The 19887-nt window shown below is 43.1% G+C and overlaps 1 protein-coding gene across 2 annotated transcripts; it reads left to right on the top strand.

Moving 5' to 3' along the window:
- Positions 1-50: 50 nt before the first annotated feature.
- LOC143518570 (uncharacterized) lies at positions 51-18731 on the top strand. Of its 2 annotated transcripts, XM_077011138.1 has the most exons (19): positions 51-209; positions 3301-3445; positions 4040-4245; positions 4409-4537; positions 4762-4995; positions 5469-5568; positions 5788-6386; positions 7282-8044; positions 8135-8306; positions 8419-8561; positions 8747-8932; positions 11514-11599; positions 12428-12490; positions 12602-12693; positions 13614-13693; positions 13894-13982; positions 14327-14469; positions 16169-16271; positions 18034-18731. In XM_077011138.1, exons 3-19 carry the CDS (start codon positions 4079-4081, stop codon positions 18236-18238), a joined length of 3354 nt encoding a protein of 1117 aa, XP_076867253.1. In that variant the 5' UTR covers positions 51-209; positions 3301-3445; positions 4040-4078; the 3' UTR covers positions 18239-18731. The 2 variants fall into 2 exon arrangements, with proteins under 2 accessions (XP_076867253.1, XP_076867245.1); XM_077011130.1 differs by lacking the exon at positions 51-209 and having other exon boundaries at positions 3411-3569.
- The last annotated feature ends 1156 nt before the right edge of the window (positions 18732-19887 follow it).

The following is a 19887-nucleotide window of genomic DNA, read 5'->3' as shown; positions in this document are numbered from 1 at the left end:
CGCTAGCATAATTAAAGCGCAGGGGAAAGAAGCCTTTCTCAATGGTAACGCCTCTATCTTTCGGGGTCAGGGCTTAGTAAGGGAGGTCAGTGGGCCGGGGGGAGTGTCGGCAAAACAAGGAAGAACAACCGACACAAGCTTTCCGCCCGCCTGTGCTAAATCCTCTTGATGGGCCTCTCATTGTGAAAACGGACTAAGCGCCTGTTTATGTGAGCACGCTTGTGTTAATTTCACTTTACCTTGGGTTACCTCTGTGATGCTGACAGGAATATATGTCGTAGTGCGCACAAGAACTGCCTCACAGATGTCTGTTGTTCAAACATTTATAGGCTGCTTTATTGCCTATTTTAAAGGCAACTTTTGGCCGTTTCACCACTACTGCCCTTTCTGTTACTCAAGTGAACTGAATGGAGCAGAGGAGGGTAGGACTAGTTTGTGAACGAAATGCTTCTCCAAACTCTTTTTAAGCTCTAGGAAAACAAAATCCCAGACACTTTTTAAAGTCTCAAAAACAGGACATGTCCAGGTAAAAGAGGAAGTCTGGTCACCCAAGTATATATCAGTCAAAAGGTAGCACACACCTGACTAAATGCATGTTCTTAATAGTAAAAAAAGGACTTTACTGTAATGGATTGCTTAAATTTGTTTATAAAACATATTATTTGGTAAATTTATTATATATGAATTCATTTTCAACACAGACACACACACAACATTTTAAATGCACCCTCAGCAAACAGCTTTATTTATTTTTAACTTTAATTCCTAATTCAACAAGTGCTGTACATGTGTGAGAATGTCTTCAGGACTGATGGAAAAGCATCATAAGTGCTGCTTCAGCTGGTTAGCACCAAGAGCATGCAAAGCTGTCATCTAAATATAGGATTGTCCCCGGTACGGTTGGGCTCTAGTGCTGGGAGCATGCACCTTCCCAGAGGTGGACTCATCCCAATATGTCAGAGCTTACCAAGACTGGTATAACCTCTCGCTCTTCTCGCACATGTCAGAGGAGGAGGGGTTGCTCCTGGGCCTGGAGAGCCTGATCGAGCTTCCCAGGGAGGCTCCAGCCTTGGAAGTGGGAGCAGTCACAACCCCAGGGTGGGATTTTCCTCTGAATTTGAGGGGGAGACAGTGCAGCCCTGGTACCCCGAAGAAAGCTCCCCTCAGCCCTCCTCCGAGACTCCGTTCTTCCCAGAGGAGATGAAGTATTGGGACGAAGGCAGTGTTGATGCTGGGGAGTCCCCTTCTCCAGAGCACCAGGACATGGAGCAACTCTGCAGCGCCTCTGAGGAGGAGGAAGCTGCCACCTTGGCCATCTCAGGGATGGATATGAAGGAAGAAGGCAGGGTGGGTCTGCCTACTGATTTTAGATGTCTGTCATATGTTCTAGAGGTTTGACTAGTGTTGTAGGGGCATGACTAGTGTTGTAGTCTTACATGTAGAGGTCTTCTTGTGTTGTCCAGATATGTTTTATTGTTGTAGAGGTCTGAGATATGTTGTATACATCTTGTGTTGTAGATATCAGACGTGTTGTAGAAGTCTGTCTTGTGTTGTAGGGGTCTTATTTCTGTTTTAGAGGTATGTATCGCGCTGTAGAGATTGACATGTTGGAAGAGTCTGATTTGTGTATTATATGTTTGATGTGTTATATCTGTTTTACTTCTGTTGTAGAGGTCTGACATGTTGTAAAGGTCTGACTTGTAGCAGTCATAATTATTTTTACATTACAATTTCCTGTCTCTAACCCTTGTAATTTAAGTTTCAAGTTTCAGGTTTATTTGTCATTTGCACTACATGAAATGAGTGCAAATGACAAATATAATAAATAAATAATGAATTACACTAAAAGCTTAAATATGTATAAAAAATCTGCAAATTTCTTTTTAAAGATGTACATATGGACAAATATACACAATAGACAGTTTTAGTTTAGTGTTTTGTATTGTAACATACATACTGTAACATTGATCAAATAGCACCAGAAAGTAGATGATAGTGACGGGAAGTGATCAAGTGATGAAAAGTGACCTAGTGCTGTAAAGTGTAAAGTGATGCAGGCTTAGATGTACCAGATGTAATGCTGAGTGTGTAGAGGGAGTATATATTGTCATTTATCCCCCATCTTCTTCAGGAGCCTGATAGCCTGTGGGTAGAAACTGTTGTTCATTAGGCAGGTCATTCTGGCCTGGATGCTTCTATACCTCCTGCCTGATGGCAGTAAGGTGAACAGCCCATGTGCTGGATGACTGCTGTCCTTCTGGATTCTGTGGACTTTCCTCAAGCAGCGAGACTCATATATGTCTTCAAGAGCAGGGAGTTTGCTGCCTATTATGGACATTGCTGTCTTCACCACCCTCTTCAGAGCCTTGCTGTCACAGGTGGAGCAGCAGCTGTACCAGACAGTGATGCAGCCTGTGAAGATGCTCGCTATCGTGCATCTGTAGAAGCCGGTGAGGAGGCAGGCCTTTTCTGTTACTGTGCCTCTAAAACATTCAATAAATTTGTTCTTTTTTGATTAACTGTGCTGTATTGTTATTCAAAAAACATTCCAAACTCAAACCTGCCTGGCAACTGCAATGTAAGTGGAAAGGCATAAACTGTTGTAGGGAGAATGGGCAGAGATATGTAAATTAGAGTGTTGTGACATCAGAGAAAAATGTGATTTCAAAACCGACTGGAATTGCATACTGTATTCCATATATGGATTGTTTGAACTTGGGGAGTGAAACATATATTTCTGGAACTGTGCAAAATATGTGTGTAATGTACATATTACTTGAAATTCTGTTTTTCATAAGTGCCATGATCACCAGGTTTTTCCTACACCTCTTGAACATGTGGGTGCACCTCCCCATCAGGCTCTTTGTAGCAGGTGTCCAAGAACACTTGAGTCCATTATACTATTTTGCTAGTATAATTTGTCAGCCAGGCTAACATTCTATCATTAAGTTATGTGTGAAACCATATTAAGACAATTACAGAAAGGACGATTCTGTTTTCAATGAGGTTCAGAGGGCCCAAAAAGTGGAAATTTCACAATTGTCAGACATCGTTCATTGTTTTTAGTATGTGCTAGGATTTTCTAAAAAAAATATTAATTATTTTATGTAAAAAGTACGCTTCGAGGGTTTTACTTAAAATAGCAACTTTGAAATTGGTCTAAAACTTAAGTATTACATTTACGGCATTTAGCAGACGCTCTTATCCAGAGCGACTTACAAAGTGTTTTTTGTATTAAGTATCATTTAAGTATATGCAATCTTAAAACCAATTTGAAATATGCTTGTTCCTCTTGAATAGATCGTAATCTTTGTGATATTAAAAACACAAGTCTATCTAAAGACGTGTGTTCTGGCGCTCTTGAACGCGCCACTCCGTGACCGAGGCCTGCAGCCAATCAGAAGCCTGCTACAGTTTGAACGGAGAGCGGCTCGCTTGGGTCGAGGTGGGTTTGGTTCGCTGTAAACGGCCCTGTACTAATTCACAAACAAAAGCAATGAAGTTGACAGCTAGCTAATATCTAAAGTCCTTAGCTGTTGAAAAGACTGCTTGTGGAAGATCATTTAGAGGTGACTTTTTCTTTCTTTTGATACTTATCGACTAGATTAGCTGGTTCTAGCCCGGCAAAAGCGTCATTGTGTTTCTCTTGTCTGTCATAAAATGGCTAGCAAGCTAATCAAGCTAACCCAGCTAACCTAATGGCGGCTATGTAACTATTTAGCTTGTGCGCCCTTGTAACGTGTGTGTTCGCTTTCTACGTTGCTTTTTTAAATCAATGTTTTAATCCATTGCGAACCTAGCTGATTTAGAAGATACCTTTCTAACAAGAACCGGTATTTAGCTAGTCAGCTAGCAGGCTAACTGACTGACGTTATGGTGGTTTATGTTACTACGGTGACTAACTGCATAGTCGTTTTCATGGTCCAGCGTGCTATTAGATACATAAGAGACTGTATTGATCCCAGGGGGGAATTGAACATGGTGGTGGGATGTTTTACTGTTCGTCCCGTGACTGATGGTGTGCTTTATAACGTTTCAGTCTACCCTGCTGGGGCGGGAGCAGATACGTAAAGCCAAGATGAGCGCTTTTGGGCACAAGCGGTCCGTGTACTTGAACACATACGGCAGGCAGAAGCGAAAGGTGGAGCGCTGGTTTTCGCCTGAACTGAGGAAACAAGCTTTCTCCTTCTCCAGCACGCTGTCGTCTGATCTGTCTACCCCAGAACATAAAACGTCCAAGAAACGGTAACGTTCTGCATGCATGCATGTGGTGTATTGCTTTATTTGTTGTTTATTGTGTGTTGTTTCTTATTTAAATTGATCTTTACATGTGTGGTCTGTTTCAAATAAAAGGCACCGCAATCGCAGAACACCATTATATTCATATTTAATGTTTTTGATGTTTCAGGAGAAAAAATGAAAACATGACTTCAGTTGCTTCCAGGACATCACGGGTGGCCAAGAAAAGAGCAATTATGGCCATGAGGGAACAGGAAAGCGACGATGAAAACAATTTTGTTCGGGACACATCTTCCAGGTTGGGGACATGTACAAGATTTGCACTTTTTTTAAAAAAGCTGATGAGTCCCGGGGTGATGCTCATGTAGAAATTGTTCTGGCCCCCACCAAAAGTAGGCGTTTCAGTTACAGTCTTTAACATTGCAACTTTGACTTCAGTCCTTTAGATGTTGAAATGAATCTTCAAGATCTTCCCTTTTACCTTTTTGTCATCTGCCTCACATAATCATTTTCTGAATGCAGAAGGACCATGAGCACTAACCCAGTGAAAAGGGCTGCAGTCACAAGAAAGCGACCAGGCATGGACGCCTTTGCAGCCAGCAAGAGTGAACTGCCCAGAGGGCAGATGATGAAGAGGAGGAAGAAGACAAAGAAGCAGGTGGTTTTCAGCTCCAGCGATGACGAGTCTTTTGTGACACGGCCTAAACCCTCCACTGCCCCTAGCCCAAGCACAGTTCCTCAAGGCAAACATGCAGAGTAAGTCGCTTTCCGAGGTTCATTTTTGTAGCTTTTCACAGTGATGGGCTTTGGATGCACAAAACTCGCACAAGTAGGCTCAGGGACAGCTTCTACCCAAGAGCCATCGCTGCACTAAATAACATGTAAATAACAGTAATAATGTAAATAACAGTAATAATGTAAATTCCCAAGCCATGTGAAATATAACCCATGTAAAATACTTCCCACGTGCAATATTTGTAATATGTGCAATATTTGTAACAGACATTGTAAAATAGCTTGTGCAATATTCAAAATATCACGCAAGCAATATACGAACCATTTGTATATGTGGCACTACCTCGACTTACAGATTTGTTGTGTGTGTATTTACTGTACTGGCAAGCACCTTGGGGTAGAATCAAATTTCATTTTAATGTAAATTATAATGACAATAAAGGCGATTCTGATTCTGGATCAGATACAGGAAACATTTACCCTTTTCTTCTTAGGGCACGAGTATCGGCTGGTCCGGCCCCTCTGGGCAGGTTCGTCACACGTCGCAGGAGAGCCCTGCTGGTCCAGTCTGTGAAGCACACCACACAACGGAGTGTAAGAGTCAGACAGCCTTATGGCTGGGCGGGTACTGTTAAGAGAGGCAAGCAAAGGGTGACCTATAAAGAGAGCACTAATTAGCCTACTTAAGTCTTATTGAATAGTCTTGTCATCTTGTTTCTATGAATTAGGGGACAAATAAATAAAATAATAAAAAAACTTTTGTATACTGTGGAGAAGAATTTTTTTTCTCACTTTTCACCCTATCTCTCTCAGTCTGGAACCCCCAACGGAACTCTGAATTCATCTGGAGAGTTTGTCCACCCTGTCTCTTTTGCCCGGCGTGTCACCAGACGTAAGCAGGCTGCCATCCGGGAAGAGTTTTATTTGGAAAGCTCCGATGCTAAGCCTTCCGCCGAGTCCTTTGGCAACCCTCAGACTCGATCGGGCACCGCCTTGCGTGAGATCTCGCTCAACGATGGCGAGGAGCGAAGGGAGGGTGGGAAGCGCCCGCTGCTTTGCAGCACTCCGTCCCTGTCCTTCGCCCGGCACCTGCGCCTCCTCGAACCGTCCGTCAGTGAAATCTCATCCTTGAGTTGCGACGAGGCATACAGGCCCCCGGCTGAACATGACCCAGGCGACACCGGGCGACACTCCCGCCGTTCTCGCAGGACACTCGCGAGGTTCACGGCGAACAGAGCACACCAACGGCGGGAAGCAGAGAAGATCGGTGGATTTGGAGATGGGACGGAAGAGTCTGAGGAGGAGCCCGAGAAGAGCAAGAGGGACCATGGGGAGGATCAGAAGAGCAGGAGAACTGGATTAGTGTCGGCTCAGGCGCACCTGGACGTCCTGGTGGAGCAGCTAAAGGAGCAGTGAGTTGCTTTAATGCAAAGTTTGATCTGTGTGTGTGTGTGTGTGTGTGTGTGTGTGTGTGTGTGTGTGTGGGTGGGTTTATGAAGGAGTCAGCTGTGTCCTGAGTTTCAGTGCTGGTTTTCTCAAAAGCATCATAACCCAAAGCTTATCTCTCTGAGGTAATATTGTCCTAAAACTACAGTTAAACTTGCACTAGACTTTTACAGGTTTAACATTTCCATCAATAATAAAGTGGGGAATTTTGGGGGAGATTTGTTGCCTATTGAGAAATATGTTTATGATGCACATGGACTTGAAAATATGAGCAAACCTCATAAAGTTTATCATGTATTACCATACATTTTCTAACACATTTTTATAATACATTTGTGGGGAAAAAAGCTAATTCAGATCTATTGTATGATTATAATAATCTATTGTATGATTTAAGTTATACATCATTTACTTTGTTCAGTTAAGCAAAAGGGTGTAATCAAACCCTAAGTCTTCTATAATGCACAAAATATTTCATAGTGGTGTCATGGTAGGTTGTCACTTGTGCAGATTAGCATAAGGGCACAGAGTTTTGCCTTTGCCTACATATGTTATTGTAGGAATTAATAATTACATGACTAATACAGTTGGCACTGTAAGGAATGAGGATTTAGTTCACTAATTAACCATGTTTGCTTTATTTATTTATTTATACATTATATTTAAATACATTTTTCTGATATTGCTAAATGCAGTCTAGCTCATGAATGATTGTATATTAAGGGTTTCACTGTTTTCCACATTGGTTTGCCATAACCTACATTATTTAGCTGTGTTGGACAGTTCACTGGTAAAAATCTTCAGCTGGGTTACTATGTCAGAGGGGTACTTGGCGTCAGTGACACTTGTCTTTCTTTACAGGTGTTGTTCCATGGGCAGTGTGGTCTTGTTGGAGGAAATGGACATCTTGAGCAACCCGTCAAAACAAAGTTGTAGCGAGATAGAGGCAGCACACGTCACAGATTCACCCCATGTTCGAACAGAGCCTTCCATTATAACTGCCTACCATGGCCACCAGAGCCGTGACCTCTCCTCAGACTGCCCTGACGTCCGACCCCTCTGCCTCACCTCGTCCACATCCTCTCCGTCTGCCCCATCTGCGCTTGAGCTCCCAGCACTTGTTGACTGCCTTAAAGTGGAGTGTCTGTCCTCTTGCCTCACTGTCTCTCTCCGGCCCCTGGACCCAAGCATCCTCCGCCGGGCCCAGAAGGGTCCTGGAGACGCCTGGGTCGCCCTTCCGCTCCCTCCAGAGTCTGGAAGTGACTGCAGGGCCGAGCACGACGTGCCTCCTCTGAAAAACCCTCCGGAATTGAGCCATCATGGTGTGGAGTCGCTGTCTGGCAGCGAAGTGCAGACGGCTGGGCTGAGGAGACGCCTGTCTGCTTCTTTCCTGCGTTCTGGTTCGTCCCCCGAGCCTGGCGCGGCTCCCGGTAAAATGCTCGCACCGAGAGACCGCAACGGCACTGGCCGCAAAGCCTGTGTGAGCGGACTTAGCGCCACCCGCTGGTCGAAGAAGGTAGAGCAGAACCGAAAGCACAGGAAAAACGAGAGCACCACAAGGCCTAAACCAGTAGACAGCTCTCTAAACGACCTCCTACCTGCTGCAGCACAGAAACACACTGGGGTAACATTTGAATACCTGTGTGGGAGTAATCATTTTGTTAATCTTTTGTATACATTTATTTACTTGCATTATGTTCATTTTTAAACATAGGAGTCTTATGGATGGATGCATGGAACCAGTGGGTTTGTCCTGCCCGTGACCCCTGTCAGAGCAGAGCAGTTGAACCTCTCCTCCATTCTGGCCAATTTCACTCCAGACGCACTCACAACACACAGCTGGGGGCGGCTCAAAGCCGCGCTGTCCATACACAAGAAGAAGACAGGTGGGTACGCACCACGCAGGCGCTCGTTAGACCACCACTCTGTGGTGTTAAGGTGGTGTTACAGGAGTTTAAACACCGCTGATGGTGGAGTGTGTGTGTACTTGTGTTGTAGCCTTTCCGACCCCTCGGTGGCTGGCTATGTCCAAACTGCAGTCTCCATGTGGGATGGACACCAGTCTGGACCTGTTCAGCACACCTTTGTCTAAACTTGCTTCGTCTCGCCTGCCCAGGACCACCCTGACAAACACCCCTATGGTTAGAGTATAACATGATGGTCTTCCACCTTTACAATTTGTTTATTTATTTATTTATTTATTTATATACATAACGTTTCATATATCACAGAACTGCATTTCTGTATTCTTTCTGTTATCGCTCCGGACACGGGTGGCTTTTTAGCATGCTTACTCAGACACTCTGTGTATCTGCTGATGACGCAGGCCGTTTGTGACGAAGACATCAGCGACGCAGAGAAAGTATATCTGGAGTGTCACCAGGACGGCCCTCTCTCCTTCGAGCGCTGCATTCCTCCCCAGCGTATGGATCTTTGCCGCAAGATTGGAGAAGGGACTTTCGGAGAGGTGTTCTCCACCGTGGACGACTCCAACCAGACCGTGGCCCTTAAGGTGTGCGCAGACTTCATAATACAATCGGTGCTGCTTTCTTGTGACCTTGGGTTGTGCTTGTTGTGTCAGGATAACAAACCAGAAAATAATCAGCAGAAATTTGCCGTAAAAGCACAAATCAAGGCTGAGGAACTCGTCCAAAGCTGAGGAGCTCTTGAGGGTGCTGGAGAAGCAGGTGCAGGGTCATGGGGTCAGAAGTGCAGTGTGAACACTGCTACTGTCTTTTGTGTTTGTTAGAGCACTCGCCACACTGACCCCAGGGAGTGATCACTTGCTTTTCTCTATTCCCTGATGAGTAAAAGCAGTGCCGTCCAGTCTAATGGCGCATTTCCACACGGGCCTGCTTGGTGCGGTACGGTTTGATACAGATCGATTCGCAACGGAGCGGTACGGTCGCGTTGTATTTCCATTACAATGGTGGACCACCACAATGTGGGTGGAGTCACTGTTGGCGCGCGGGTTGTAGTGTCGTGACATCATTTGTATGCGACCACAACACCGCGGAGGAGTCGCTCTCCTGTGACGACACTCCCTGGCCAATCAGTGTCATGCTGTTCTTCCACGTCACAGAAGTTTTCCGCTTTGGAACGGTTAGAACCTCGAGCGAGTAGGTACGAAAAAAGTACCTGAAGGTATCTGCAAACTTGTACCTGGTACTAATGGAAACACTCACAAACCGTCGTGAATCGAACCGTACCGCGCCAAGCAGGCCCGTGTGGAAATGCGCCATAAGAGATCTGGCCCAGTCCCTCTGTTCTTTTGTTGTAGAGCAGTGTGAGCCAATTAAGGGTTTGTGTTTCGCCACATCCAGATTTGAGCAGCTGGATACACACTGAGCTCATGCTAACACAAAGCGTGCGCTAGCCTTTATCTTCTTTGTTAGATCAGTCATTTGACGTTCGACCTGCAGCAGGGGAAAACAGTAAATCAATCTGCAGGTTTTAGACTTTTATTGGAGATTTTTTTTACATTCACAGGCATGAAAATCTGTCACCTTTCGGCGAAATTCGCCGTTTTGAAGTTGAAAAGGGTGACCTACGGGAATCGTGTAGATCCGATGAGTTTTTTGTTTGGAAGGGGGGGGGTCGGGAGATTATATGTATTAATCATCATATTGACATAATAAGCAAACGGAGCACTTCCGAAATCGGCAATTTCAATGACAGTGGCCAGCAGTTTCCGCCCAGAACCTTCATAGAGGCCAAATTGCGTTTCAATCATACGAACGTTCTTCATTCATGTTATTCATTTACTGCTAAGCGGGACGAGAAGCAAGACCTAGTGCTACACCGGGGACAAGGCAGAAGAGCGTACATTTACCACTACATTTACCAGATCGTACATTTACCAGATCGTACATTTACCACTACATTTACCACATCGTACATTTACCACTACATTTACCACATCGTACATTTACCACTACATTTACCAGAGCGTACATTTCCCAGTGGATTTAATTGGGTTATTAATGGTTTCAATCGTTTTCATATTTTGCGGTAAAACAAAGTTACTGCCGTTCGCTACAGCGTTGAACACTGTCAGATCTAGCCACAAGCTCTTGTGATAAATAGGTAGATAGATGGGCCTATTAAGTTCGCGTCAACCCCGTGTAGTTAACGGTGACATAAAATAAGAATTAAGATTTTTTTTTCTAGTGTGTCTGTAGTTGTAACTGGTGAATCGAGGGACGGGTGAGGACATTCGCGCCAGGGCTGAAAAGGTTGAAGATGAAGTTGTAAACGCTTGTCGTTTGAGTCTACCCTGTGCTTTAGCCCATGTTAGAAAATAAAAACACGTGAACCTGGTATTTTTACACTCATTTTCGCCGCTGATGTATTTATTGGTTCATTAAGACGTAATGGTTTTGACTGAGCCATCCGGAATGGCGAAAGCAGCTTATCGCGTTTACGGATCTGGCTCCATACACTGAATCCATTGACATGACAGTCAAAAATTTTTTTTTAATGGATTTTACTATATTTTACGGAGCCCGTAAGGTGACATCATGTAAAAAAAATTTATAACGTGTGGCCACGACTTATTAACGCGTGGGAACGAGATACTAATGTCGCCTTTCACACGCGGCAACAAAGTTTATTTTTTCACAGCAAAGCAAGCAGATCCCAGGGATGTTCGCGAACTGACTGCCCAAGGAAGGTAAACCTGGCTTTATATAAAGTAATACTTAATTATCTTGTTCGCACGCGTTAATTATCTCGTTCGCACGCGTTATTAAGTCGTGGCCACGCGTTATTATATTTTTTACATGATGTCACCTTACGGGCTCCGTAATATTTGACATCACCTGTCGCTGTATCCCCGTACACCAGCAGCCACCCCCCCCAAGGTCGCCGTATACCCATGACGTCACATGTCAACGCCCCGTCGCCGTATCCCCATGACGTCACATGCCCCGCACCCCGGTCTTCTCACCTTTTTAACCCCTGACCCATTTTCATGCCTGATTCAGAGTTTGTGCAGAACTAAGTATCCTTTGTTAAAAAATTTATCTATGAACTTAATTGGGTATTGCTCTAGTGTAATACGTAATGAGTTATTTTTATGTGTAACATTACAGATTATTCCAGTGGAGGGCTGTCATAAAGTCAACGGAGAACCACAAAAAACATTTGGTGAAATTCTTCATGAAATCATTATTTCCAAGTACGATTTTTATATTATTATTAAACCTCAAGCCATTCATATGTTTTTAGTATCCTAACATATGCTAATAACTACTCTAATGCTAATAGTCATAGGTTATCCATGAGAATGCGATGACAATTGTAAAAACCAAAATTTTTATATTTATTTGTAGCTTCTAAACAAGCACAAGGTTTGTGTACCCAATATGTTGTTCTGCAAATAGATAGTTTGAAGTGATTATGGTATTTTGTTCTAGTCTGTTCTAGTTTTGTTAAGCTGAACAATGTAATGTGTTAACCAAATGTTTATATAGGCACTTTAAAAAAGTGACTTTTGGTCAGATGTGCTATTGTTGTATTAATGGTATTGATGGTATTAACCTGGCTAGTATTCTGTAGTATCTGCAGGTAATAACTGATGTTAGGTGTTCAGTTGCCCAGATCATTGGCTTTACTTTTAGCTGTGTCTTCAGTTTTTAGAGACTGCCTCATCCACACAGCTCAACCAAAAGGATGATTTTATTTGACAAAAGGCTCTATATAACAAAAACAAAGACATTTCATGTAACAACTAATTCTTGGCAGCATTGGGCACTCCCATACAGTTAGAATGGTACATTCGACTATGACGTTCATAGTCGACTAGGGGGTATAGTCGACTATAGTCGAATCAGCGACTATTGCAGGTCACCCCTAGTTGCACCTAACTGACCTGTTTTAAGAAGAAGGCATTAAATGGGACCTTTATTATGGTCCTGCTTTGTGTGGTGGAGATAGATTTGATCATTTTGCTCCTCTATTTTTTTGTATGCATGACCATGACCACTAATTTAATATTCTCCAACAGAGAGCTGAGTAGCCTGAACTCCAAGGAGACAAACAAAACAAACGGTTTCATTGGACTCAACGAGTAAGATGCATCTTCAGTTTGCCTTTCGTTTTCTCTTAGTTCACTGTCAGTTTCAAGTTTAGAAGCAGTGGGTGTGTCATGTTGTAGAGTGTGATGTCACTGTTGTTTCAGTCTCCACTGTGTGCGTGGGTGTTATCCTTGGGCTCTGCTCAGAGCCTGGGACAAATTTGACCAGGAGAAGGGATCTGAGAATGACCGCCCCGGTAAGATAATTCACACACAATCTCTCTGTCGTGTGCACACAAATATGTATGCATAATGTACATAGATACCTACACTGATCATCACTATAAAGCCACCTGCCTAATGTCGCGTTGGTGACCTTCATGCTGCTACAACAGCTCTGACCCATCAAGCCATTTCATCCATGAGACCTCTGGATGTATCCTGCTCCATCCTGCAGCAAATCCTTTAAGTCCTCTAAAGGTGTGAGGTGGCCCTCCATGGATTAGACTTATTATATTACCATAGATTCTTGTTCAGCTTAATCGGGGCGATTTTGAGGCCAGGTCAGCCCTTGAACTTTATCATGTTCTTGAAATAATTTCTGAACAATTTTTGTAGTGTGACAGGGTGCATCATCCTGCTGAAAGAGATCACTGGTGTTGGGGAATAGCGTTGCCTAATAGCAGTAGGGTGTATTTGGTGTGACAAAGTTCAGGTGATCTTGCACAGAGTAACATCCACATGAATGCTTGGCCCCAAGGTTCCCCACCAGAACATTACCTGCACCATCACACCGCCTTCATCATCTTTCCATAGTGCATTGGTCTGAGCAAGAGTATCTGGTGTCATTATAATGAGATCTTACTTCACCTATCAGCAGTTATAATGGTATTACTGTTCTCCATTACTACACAGAGGCAGGTCTATTCAAACTTTTGCTTTGCTTTTGCTAGAAATAATTGAAATGAGTGATGTTGATTAAGGATATTTCTATCTGACCCCTCTAATCTCCGAGATCAATCTGGAGATCGATATTCTATTCTATTATATATATATTTTATATGTATTTATATTATATGTATGTATGTATGTATACACACACACACACACACACAAGCCTTTTAATGTTCGGTTAAAATAATTAGGAGCTAATGAGAACATGTGTGTATGTGCCCAGATTTCTTTGGTGAAGATCAGCTTTTTGTGATTCTTGAGTTTGAGTTTGGAGGCAGCGATTTGGAGAACATGAATGGAAAGGTATACATTCACACAGTTTCTATAATTACGTCTTCACCGCTGCGTAGAGATGTATCATATGTACATTGATTCAACTGACTCATATGGTCAGTGGCATTCATTGACATCTAACCTTGCCCTATATTGAAAAGGCAACCTTAATCAAATGTCGTGTGTGTGTGTGTGTGTGTGTGTGTGTTTGTTTGTTTACATGCGCGCAGCTCTCCTCCATGACCCAAGCCAAAAGTATTTTACACCAGGTCACAGCTGCACTGGCAGTAGCTGAACAGGCCCTGTGCTTTGAACACAGGTAATCTCACAAACACACTGACCTGTTGAACCATGATTCTTACAGACATAACAGCCATTACAGACAGAACCTAGCTAATGTTTTTGCTCTCCTAAGCACTGTTAAATACAAGTAAAAGGATTTTACTAGCCACCTGAGAGACAAATGATGCACCTCATAATATGGGTTTTGGAAAGGAACTGTTCAAATGATGCAGTAAAAATGGTAATATGGTGTCTCAGGAACTATCTGGAGAGTTGAAGCTCCTCAAACTCTGTTCTCTGTTACAGAACCTGATTGAAATCCTCGGGTGACTGTTGAGATATGCGACTTAAGTGCAGTGTGATGTCATTCTTTTTCTGTAGAGACCTGCATTGGGGAAATATCCTGGTGAAAACCACCAAGCACAAGAATAATGAGTTTATACTGAATGGCTCAGTACACTCTGTAGATACACGAGGAGTTCACGTCAACGTCATAGACTACTCCCTCTCAAGACTGGAGATTGGTGTGTTTCGGGGGGTGTGTGTGTGTGTGTGTGTGTGTTAGAGCTGGGCGATATGGCCCTCCAAAAAAATCTTCGATTAATTTTTTTTAAATCCGATTTTCGATTTTAATAGATTTATTTTCCTCTACTAAAAAACTACAGATGACGAAGGAATGGTTAAAAAAAGTTGTAATTTATTTTTCACTTAAATTTCCCCTTTGGGATTAAAGTGCAACCAGAAACAAGCAAAAAACAATTGTAAACAAGTGAGAACATTCAGTAACTTTTAGAAGGCTTTCTCCAACATAGTTTAAGCACTAACACAATGCACCCTCAAACTTAAAATAAATAAAACACACCCTCAAAAAATAAATAGATATAAATAATTTGGTACCCTGTTTAATAAAAAACAAATACAATTTAACAATTGTTGCATGTTGCGTACTGACAGTCACGCTGTCTACATTCTGATTAAGAACAGGGCTGCCCTCACTTTAGCCTAAATTCCCTTTTCAAACCTGGAATACAAAGCAACATTAAAATTCGTCAGGTAAATGTACCTTCCCCTGTTTTTGAGGGGTGTTTTTTATACTACCACATATCGTTTCGGACGCCTCCACCCATAGTTGCCAGGTTTGCGGTTTTCACGCCAAATTGGGCTTGTTTGAAAATCCAGCCGTGGGTAAAAATTTTGGGGTCGGGGGATAAGGTTTTTTGGGATACTTTTGAGTTGGGCTACCACGGGAGTTACAAGTCACCACTAAGAATGGATCGCGATATAATACTTAATTTGTCTCCATTTTACACACTGCCCCCCCCCCCCCCCCCCCCCCCCCCCCTCTCCGTCGACAACTTACACTCGCCACATCGCCCCGCCTCCCCTTGACAACTTTGGGCTTTGGGCTAGTTTAGGCTTCTGAAGGGCGGGTTTTACCCTGATTTTGTGTGGGATATTTTTGTAGGACCTGGCAACCCTGCCGCCACCGTTCGCGCAGATTTGCGCGAGGTGTGCGGAGCCGCGCGCTACGGTCACTCGCGAAAGTATAAACCATTGAAGCGGGTTCGGTAACCGAGGCAGAAACTGCTTAATCCACAATATCCCGCGGAGGGAAACTTTATTCACAACGCAACTGAACAATAGCACTCTTCGCTCTCTCCCTCTATCGGTTTCAAACACACCTTACAGTGAGGACTTGTTTGGTCTACGTCTGACGCCGCAAAACCGAACCAACTCCAGATCACGGAGCTAGGTGCTCTTTTCTTGGGCACAAGCTCCGCCGTCACGTTTGTGTGTGTGTGTGTGTGTGTGTGTGTGTGTGTGTGTGTGTGTGTGTGTGTGTGTGTTGAGGGTGGATGGGTGGGAGGTGCTAAACTCATTGAACTATGGGAGCCCACAGTGCAGCGTCGGTGGTGAAAATTTAAACTCAGAAAATCGATTTTCATAAAAACACATCGTCCTTAACTGTAAATTCGAATTAATAGATTATATCGATTAATCGCCCAGCTCTAGTGTGTGTGTGTGTGTGTGTGTGTGTGTGTGTGAGAGAGAGAGCTTTCTACATTTCTCAAAATATATTCCTATTTATATATTGTATTCTGTTTGTTTGTTTCTTTTATTGCTAATTTAATTTATTTTACTTATAATTTTCTAGAATTCTGATTGTTTCTTTTCTTCTCTGTTCCCACCACCACCGTCCAACTTCGGCATCCCCACTCTCAGACGGACTGACAGTGTCGTGTGATATAGCGAATGACGAGGAGCTATTCCTGGGCCAGGGGGACTATCAGTTTGAAATCTACCGCCTGATGAGGAAAGAGAACAAGTAGGTGGCTGTCCGGTAGACCCCAACACCAAAGTTCATACGTGGTACAGATGACCTCAGACCCCAGTTAGGCCATATACGCGCACTCTTGTCAGTTGGAAACCACAAAATGGAGATTATTAAATGCATCTGTATGTGAACACAATGATAGGGGCAGTCATGGCCTGGTGGTAGGGAACTAGTCTTGTGACCGGAGGGTCGTGGGTTCAATTCCCAGACCTGAGGCCATGACTGAGGTGCCCTTGAGGCACTTAACCCCAACTGCTCGCCGGGCTAGAGATGCCCACCGCTCTAGGCACGTGTGCACCACAGCCCCCTAGTAATCACTAGTGTGTGTGTGTGTTCAGATGGGTTAAAAGCGGAGGACAAATTTCGATTGGGGTGTAAAAATCACAATTGACAAAATACGGCACATGAATGAATTAATTAATGATCAGCTGCAGTAGGGGTGTGCGATATGACGATATAAAATCGTGAATGGTGATGACGAATGGAGAATTGGAGGCGATCTACCAAATTAGAGAAATCGTATAGATCGCATTTGCCAATCAGCGCAATGACTTTTTTTAATGCTGTTTCCCGCCGATGCGGCCGACGTAGGGCGTAGGACTGACCAATCACAGCGAACTGTGCATCTTCCACGCCTCTATGTTGTGTTTGTAAAAACTAAAAGTGGGCAACCATGGCTGAAAGCCAAACCGAGGAACTGGTAACGAAGAGGAAATTTACCTCTGTAATATGGAATTGGTTCGGATTTTCTTCCACTGACCAAGACCAAACTTCAGCGATATGTAAGGTGTGCAAAGAACATGTAAAAACGTCCGATGCCAGTACAACAAATTTATTCACTTTAATCACTTGAGACGTAGGCATCCCAAGGAATATGCCGAAAGTGAAACAATGCGGGCAGCGGGGGCAGCCAGGCCTCGGTGGCTTATACTTTCGCGAGTGACCGTAGAGCGCGACTCCGCACATCTCACACGAACCCCCGCGAACGGCGAAAGCATTTAAACGGTACTTAAACTTTCTGCGTCACTCCGCATTCTTTGCAGTGTTGTTTAAAATGATATGTGATAGTATAAAGAAACACCCCTCAAAAACAGGGGAAGGATGAATTTTTACCTGATGAATTTTAATGTTGCTTTGTGTTTCAGGTTTGAAAAGTGCTGAGATTTAGGCTAAAGTACTTGAAAATGCTTGAAATTGTAACTACTTTGTTTCACAACAAATATCTATCTGACTGAACAGTTCTCTTGTATTACGTTAACAAATACGAGCCTCTTGTAATTCCAGGACGAAACATGAGAGAACGTGAAGACGTTAAGATTGGGCGTTTTGAAAATAAACAACCATTAAATAATGTGATAAAAAAGCAAATTATTTCGAATCATTTTGACTATATGTATAAATATTAAATTTAACTTTATTAAGTTTAACGTGCTGGGAAATATTGTATATTTAGTGCAATAGTGCACTTTATCAGTGTCACTCATTAAAATCTGCTTAGAAAGAAAGTGTTGTAGCCCCCCATTTTTTTTGGGATGGAATATCGTGATAAAAAATCGAAATCGTGATTTTATGCAAAAAAAAAATTGTGCTTAAAATTTTTTTTCCCCCATATCGCCCACCCCTAAGCTGCAGTAAAGTTGACTGTAATTTTTGACTTTTTAAATTATGATTAAAAAAGAGCATCAATTGATGGTAATACTCTACCTCTTCTCCCCCCCCCCCCCCCCTCTCTCTCTCTCTCTCTCTCTCTCAGTAACTGCTGGAGTGAGTATAACCCCCATTCCAATGTACTTTGGCTACACTACCTGGCAGATAAGCTCTTGGCTATGAGGTACAAGACCAAAGCACAGAGCAGCCAACTGAAGGCCGTGAAGAACAACCTTCAGGCCTTCCGCTCTGAGATCCTCAGCTTCTCCTCAGCCACAGACGCACTTCTGCACTGCAGCCTCTTTCGGTGAATTGCACTTGTTCGGTGAACTTGACTCGTATTTTGTTTGGTTTTTTAAATACGTCCTATAAGACATATGTAAATCATTGTTGTAAAATATTGTAACACTTTGTAGAAAGATTCAAATGGCAAATAAAGAAAATGTATGCCAAACAAAACACAAGCTTAGTGTAAGCAAAAAAAATATTTTTATTTCATCACGTCAGATATGTGGCTTGATGTAAGCGCACAGGTTTGTCCAGGATGGGCAAAACCAGACTCTTTGCAGTTTTGAGGTTATTTTTTTGCAGTGTGACAAAGCTCTGAATTATGCATTATTTGTAACAGTTTAAGAAGGTGCTATTAAATTGTAATGGAAAATAATGCAGCAGTAACAAGCCTTCCTTTTGGTTCAAGTGGAACATACCAAAATGTCCAGTGACCCCTCTGTAATGGTTCAACAATTTGAATTTGTTTTAATAACAGCATGGTGATGTACAGTGCCAGAAGTATTTGCACATATGGTTAAACCACAAAATAGAGTATTTACTAACCTGGTCTGAATTTGTCACAGTTATTTATACTCATGACAGAGTTAATTTGCCAGTAGAGAAGCTTCTTATAAAATTGCAGGACTGCATCACCTGAAGTTGGCTAAACAATATTCAATCTTTGCTCAGAACTGGGTTCTGTGGTTTGAGTGTTTTGGCCAAAAACACCAGAGGTAGGTTTAGTGTAAACCAGAGTTGCCAGATTTGCGGTTTTCACGCCAAATTGGGCTTGTTTGAAAATCCAGCCGCGGGTAACAATTCTGGGGTTGCGGGGTGTGGTTTTTTGGGCTATTTTTTAATTGGGCTACCGCGGGAGTTACAAGTCAACACTAAGAATCAATCGTGATATAATACTTAATTTGTCTCAATCAATCAATCAATCAATCAATCAAATTTTATTTATATAGCGCTTTTTACAACAGTTGTTGTCACAAAGCAGCTTTACAAGTGCCGAGTCCTAGCCCCCAGTGAGCAAGCCAAAGGCGACAGTGGCAAGGAAAAACTCCCTAGTTTTTTTGCATGAGGAAGAAACCTTGAGAGGAACCAAGACTCAGGGGGGGAACCCATCCTCCTCTGGCCGACACCGGTCATCATGACAACAACAACAACAATTTAGACAGAAAGAAGAGAAAGAAAAGGAAAAATATGTAATGTCCATCATGATGTATGCATCCGGTTAGGCAGGAGGTGGCTGGCTCAGGATGGATCGCTGGTATCCTCATCTCATTATTCCTCAAGCAGGCGGGCAGCCATGCGGAGAAATGAAACAGGGAAAATTAGCTCTGTATGAGGACATACAGGACAGGTAAAATTATAAACATTTCCGGAGTGTGGCAGCAACTCCGGCATTTAGTTAAATTATTACAGCCTAGCTAAAAAGGCAGAACCAGAAGGTAACATAGGCTTGGGGGCATTCTGAGACAATGGCATCCGTCCACTGCACTGTCAACAAACTTGAGTGACCACGAGCAGTGACAGGACGACAGCGCCAGCGCCCCAGTCTACCATAAAACCCTTCGTCTATGAACCCCTGGATCTGTACTTTTATCTAAGGGGGGATATTAATTATCAAACGCTAAACTAAATAAGTGGGTTTTCAACCTAGACTTAAAGATTGTGACTGTGTCGG

This window comes from Brachyhypopomus gauderio, chromosome 1 (genome assembly GCF_052324685.1).
Source record: "Brachyhypopomus gauderio isolate BG-103 chromosome 1, BGAUD_0.2, whole genome shotgun sequence".
NCBI classification, from domain to species: Eukaryota; Metazoa; Chordata; class Actinopteri; order Gymnotiformes; family Hypopomidae; genus Brachyhypopomus; species Brachyhypopomus gauderio.
The sequence above is the reverse complement of the archived record's forward strand: the minus strand, read 5'-3'. Positions and strand labels throughout refer to the sequence as shown.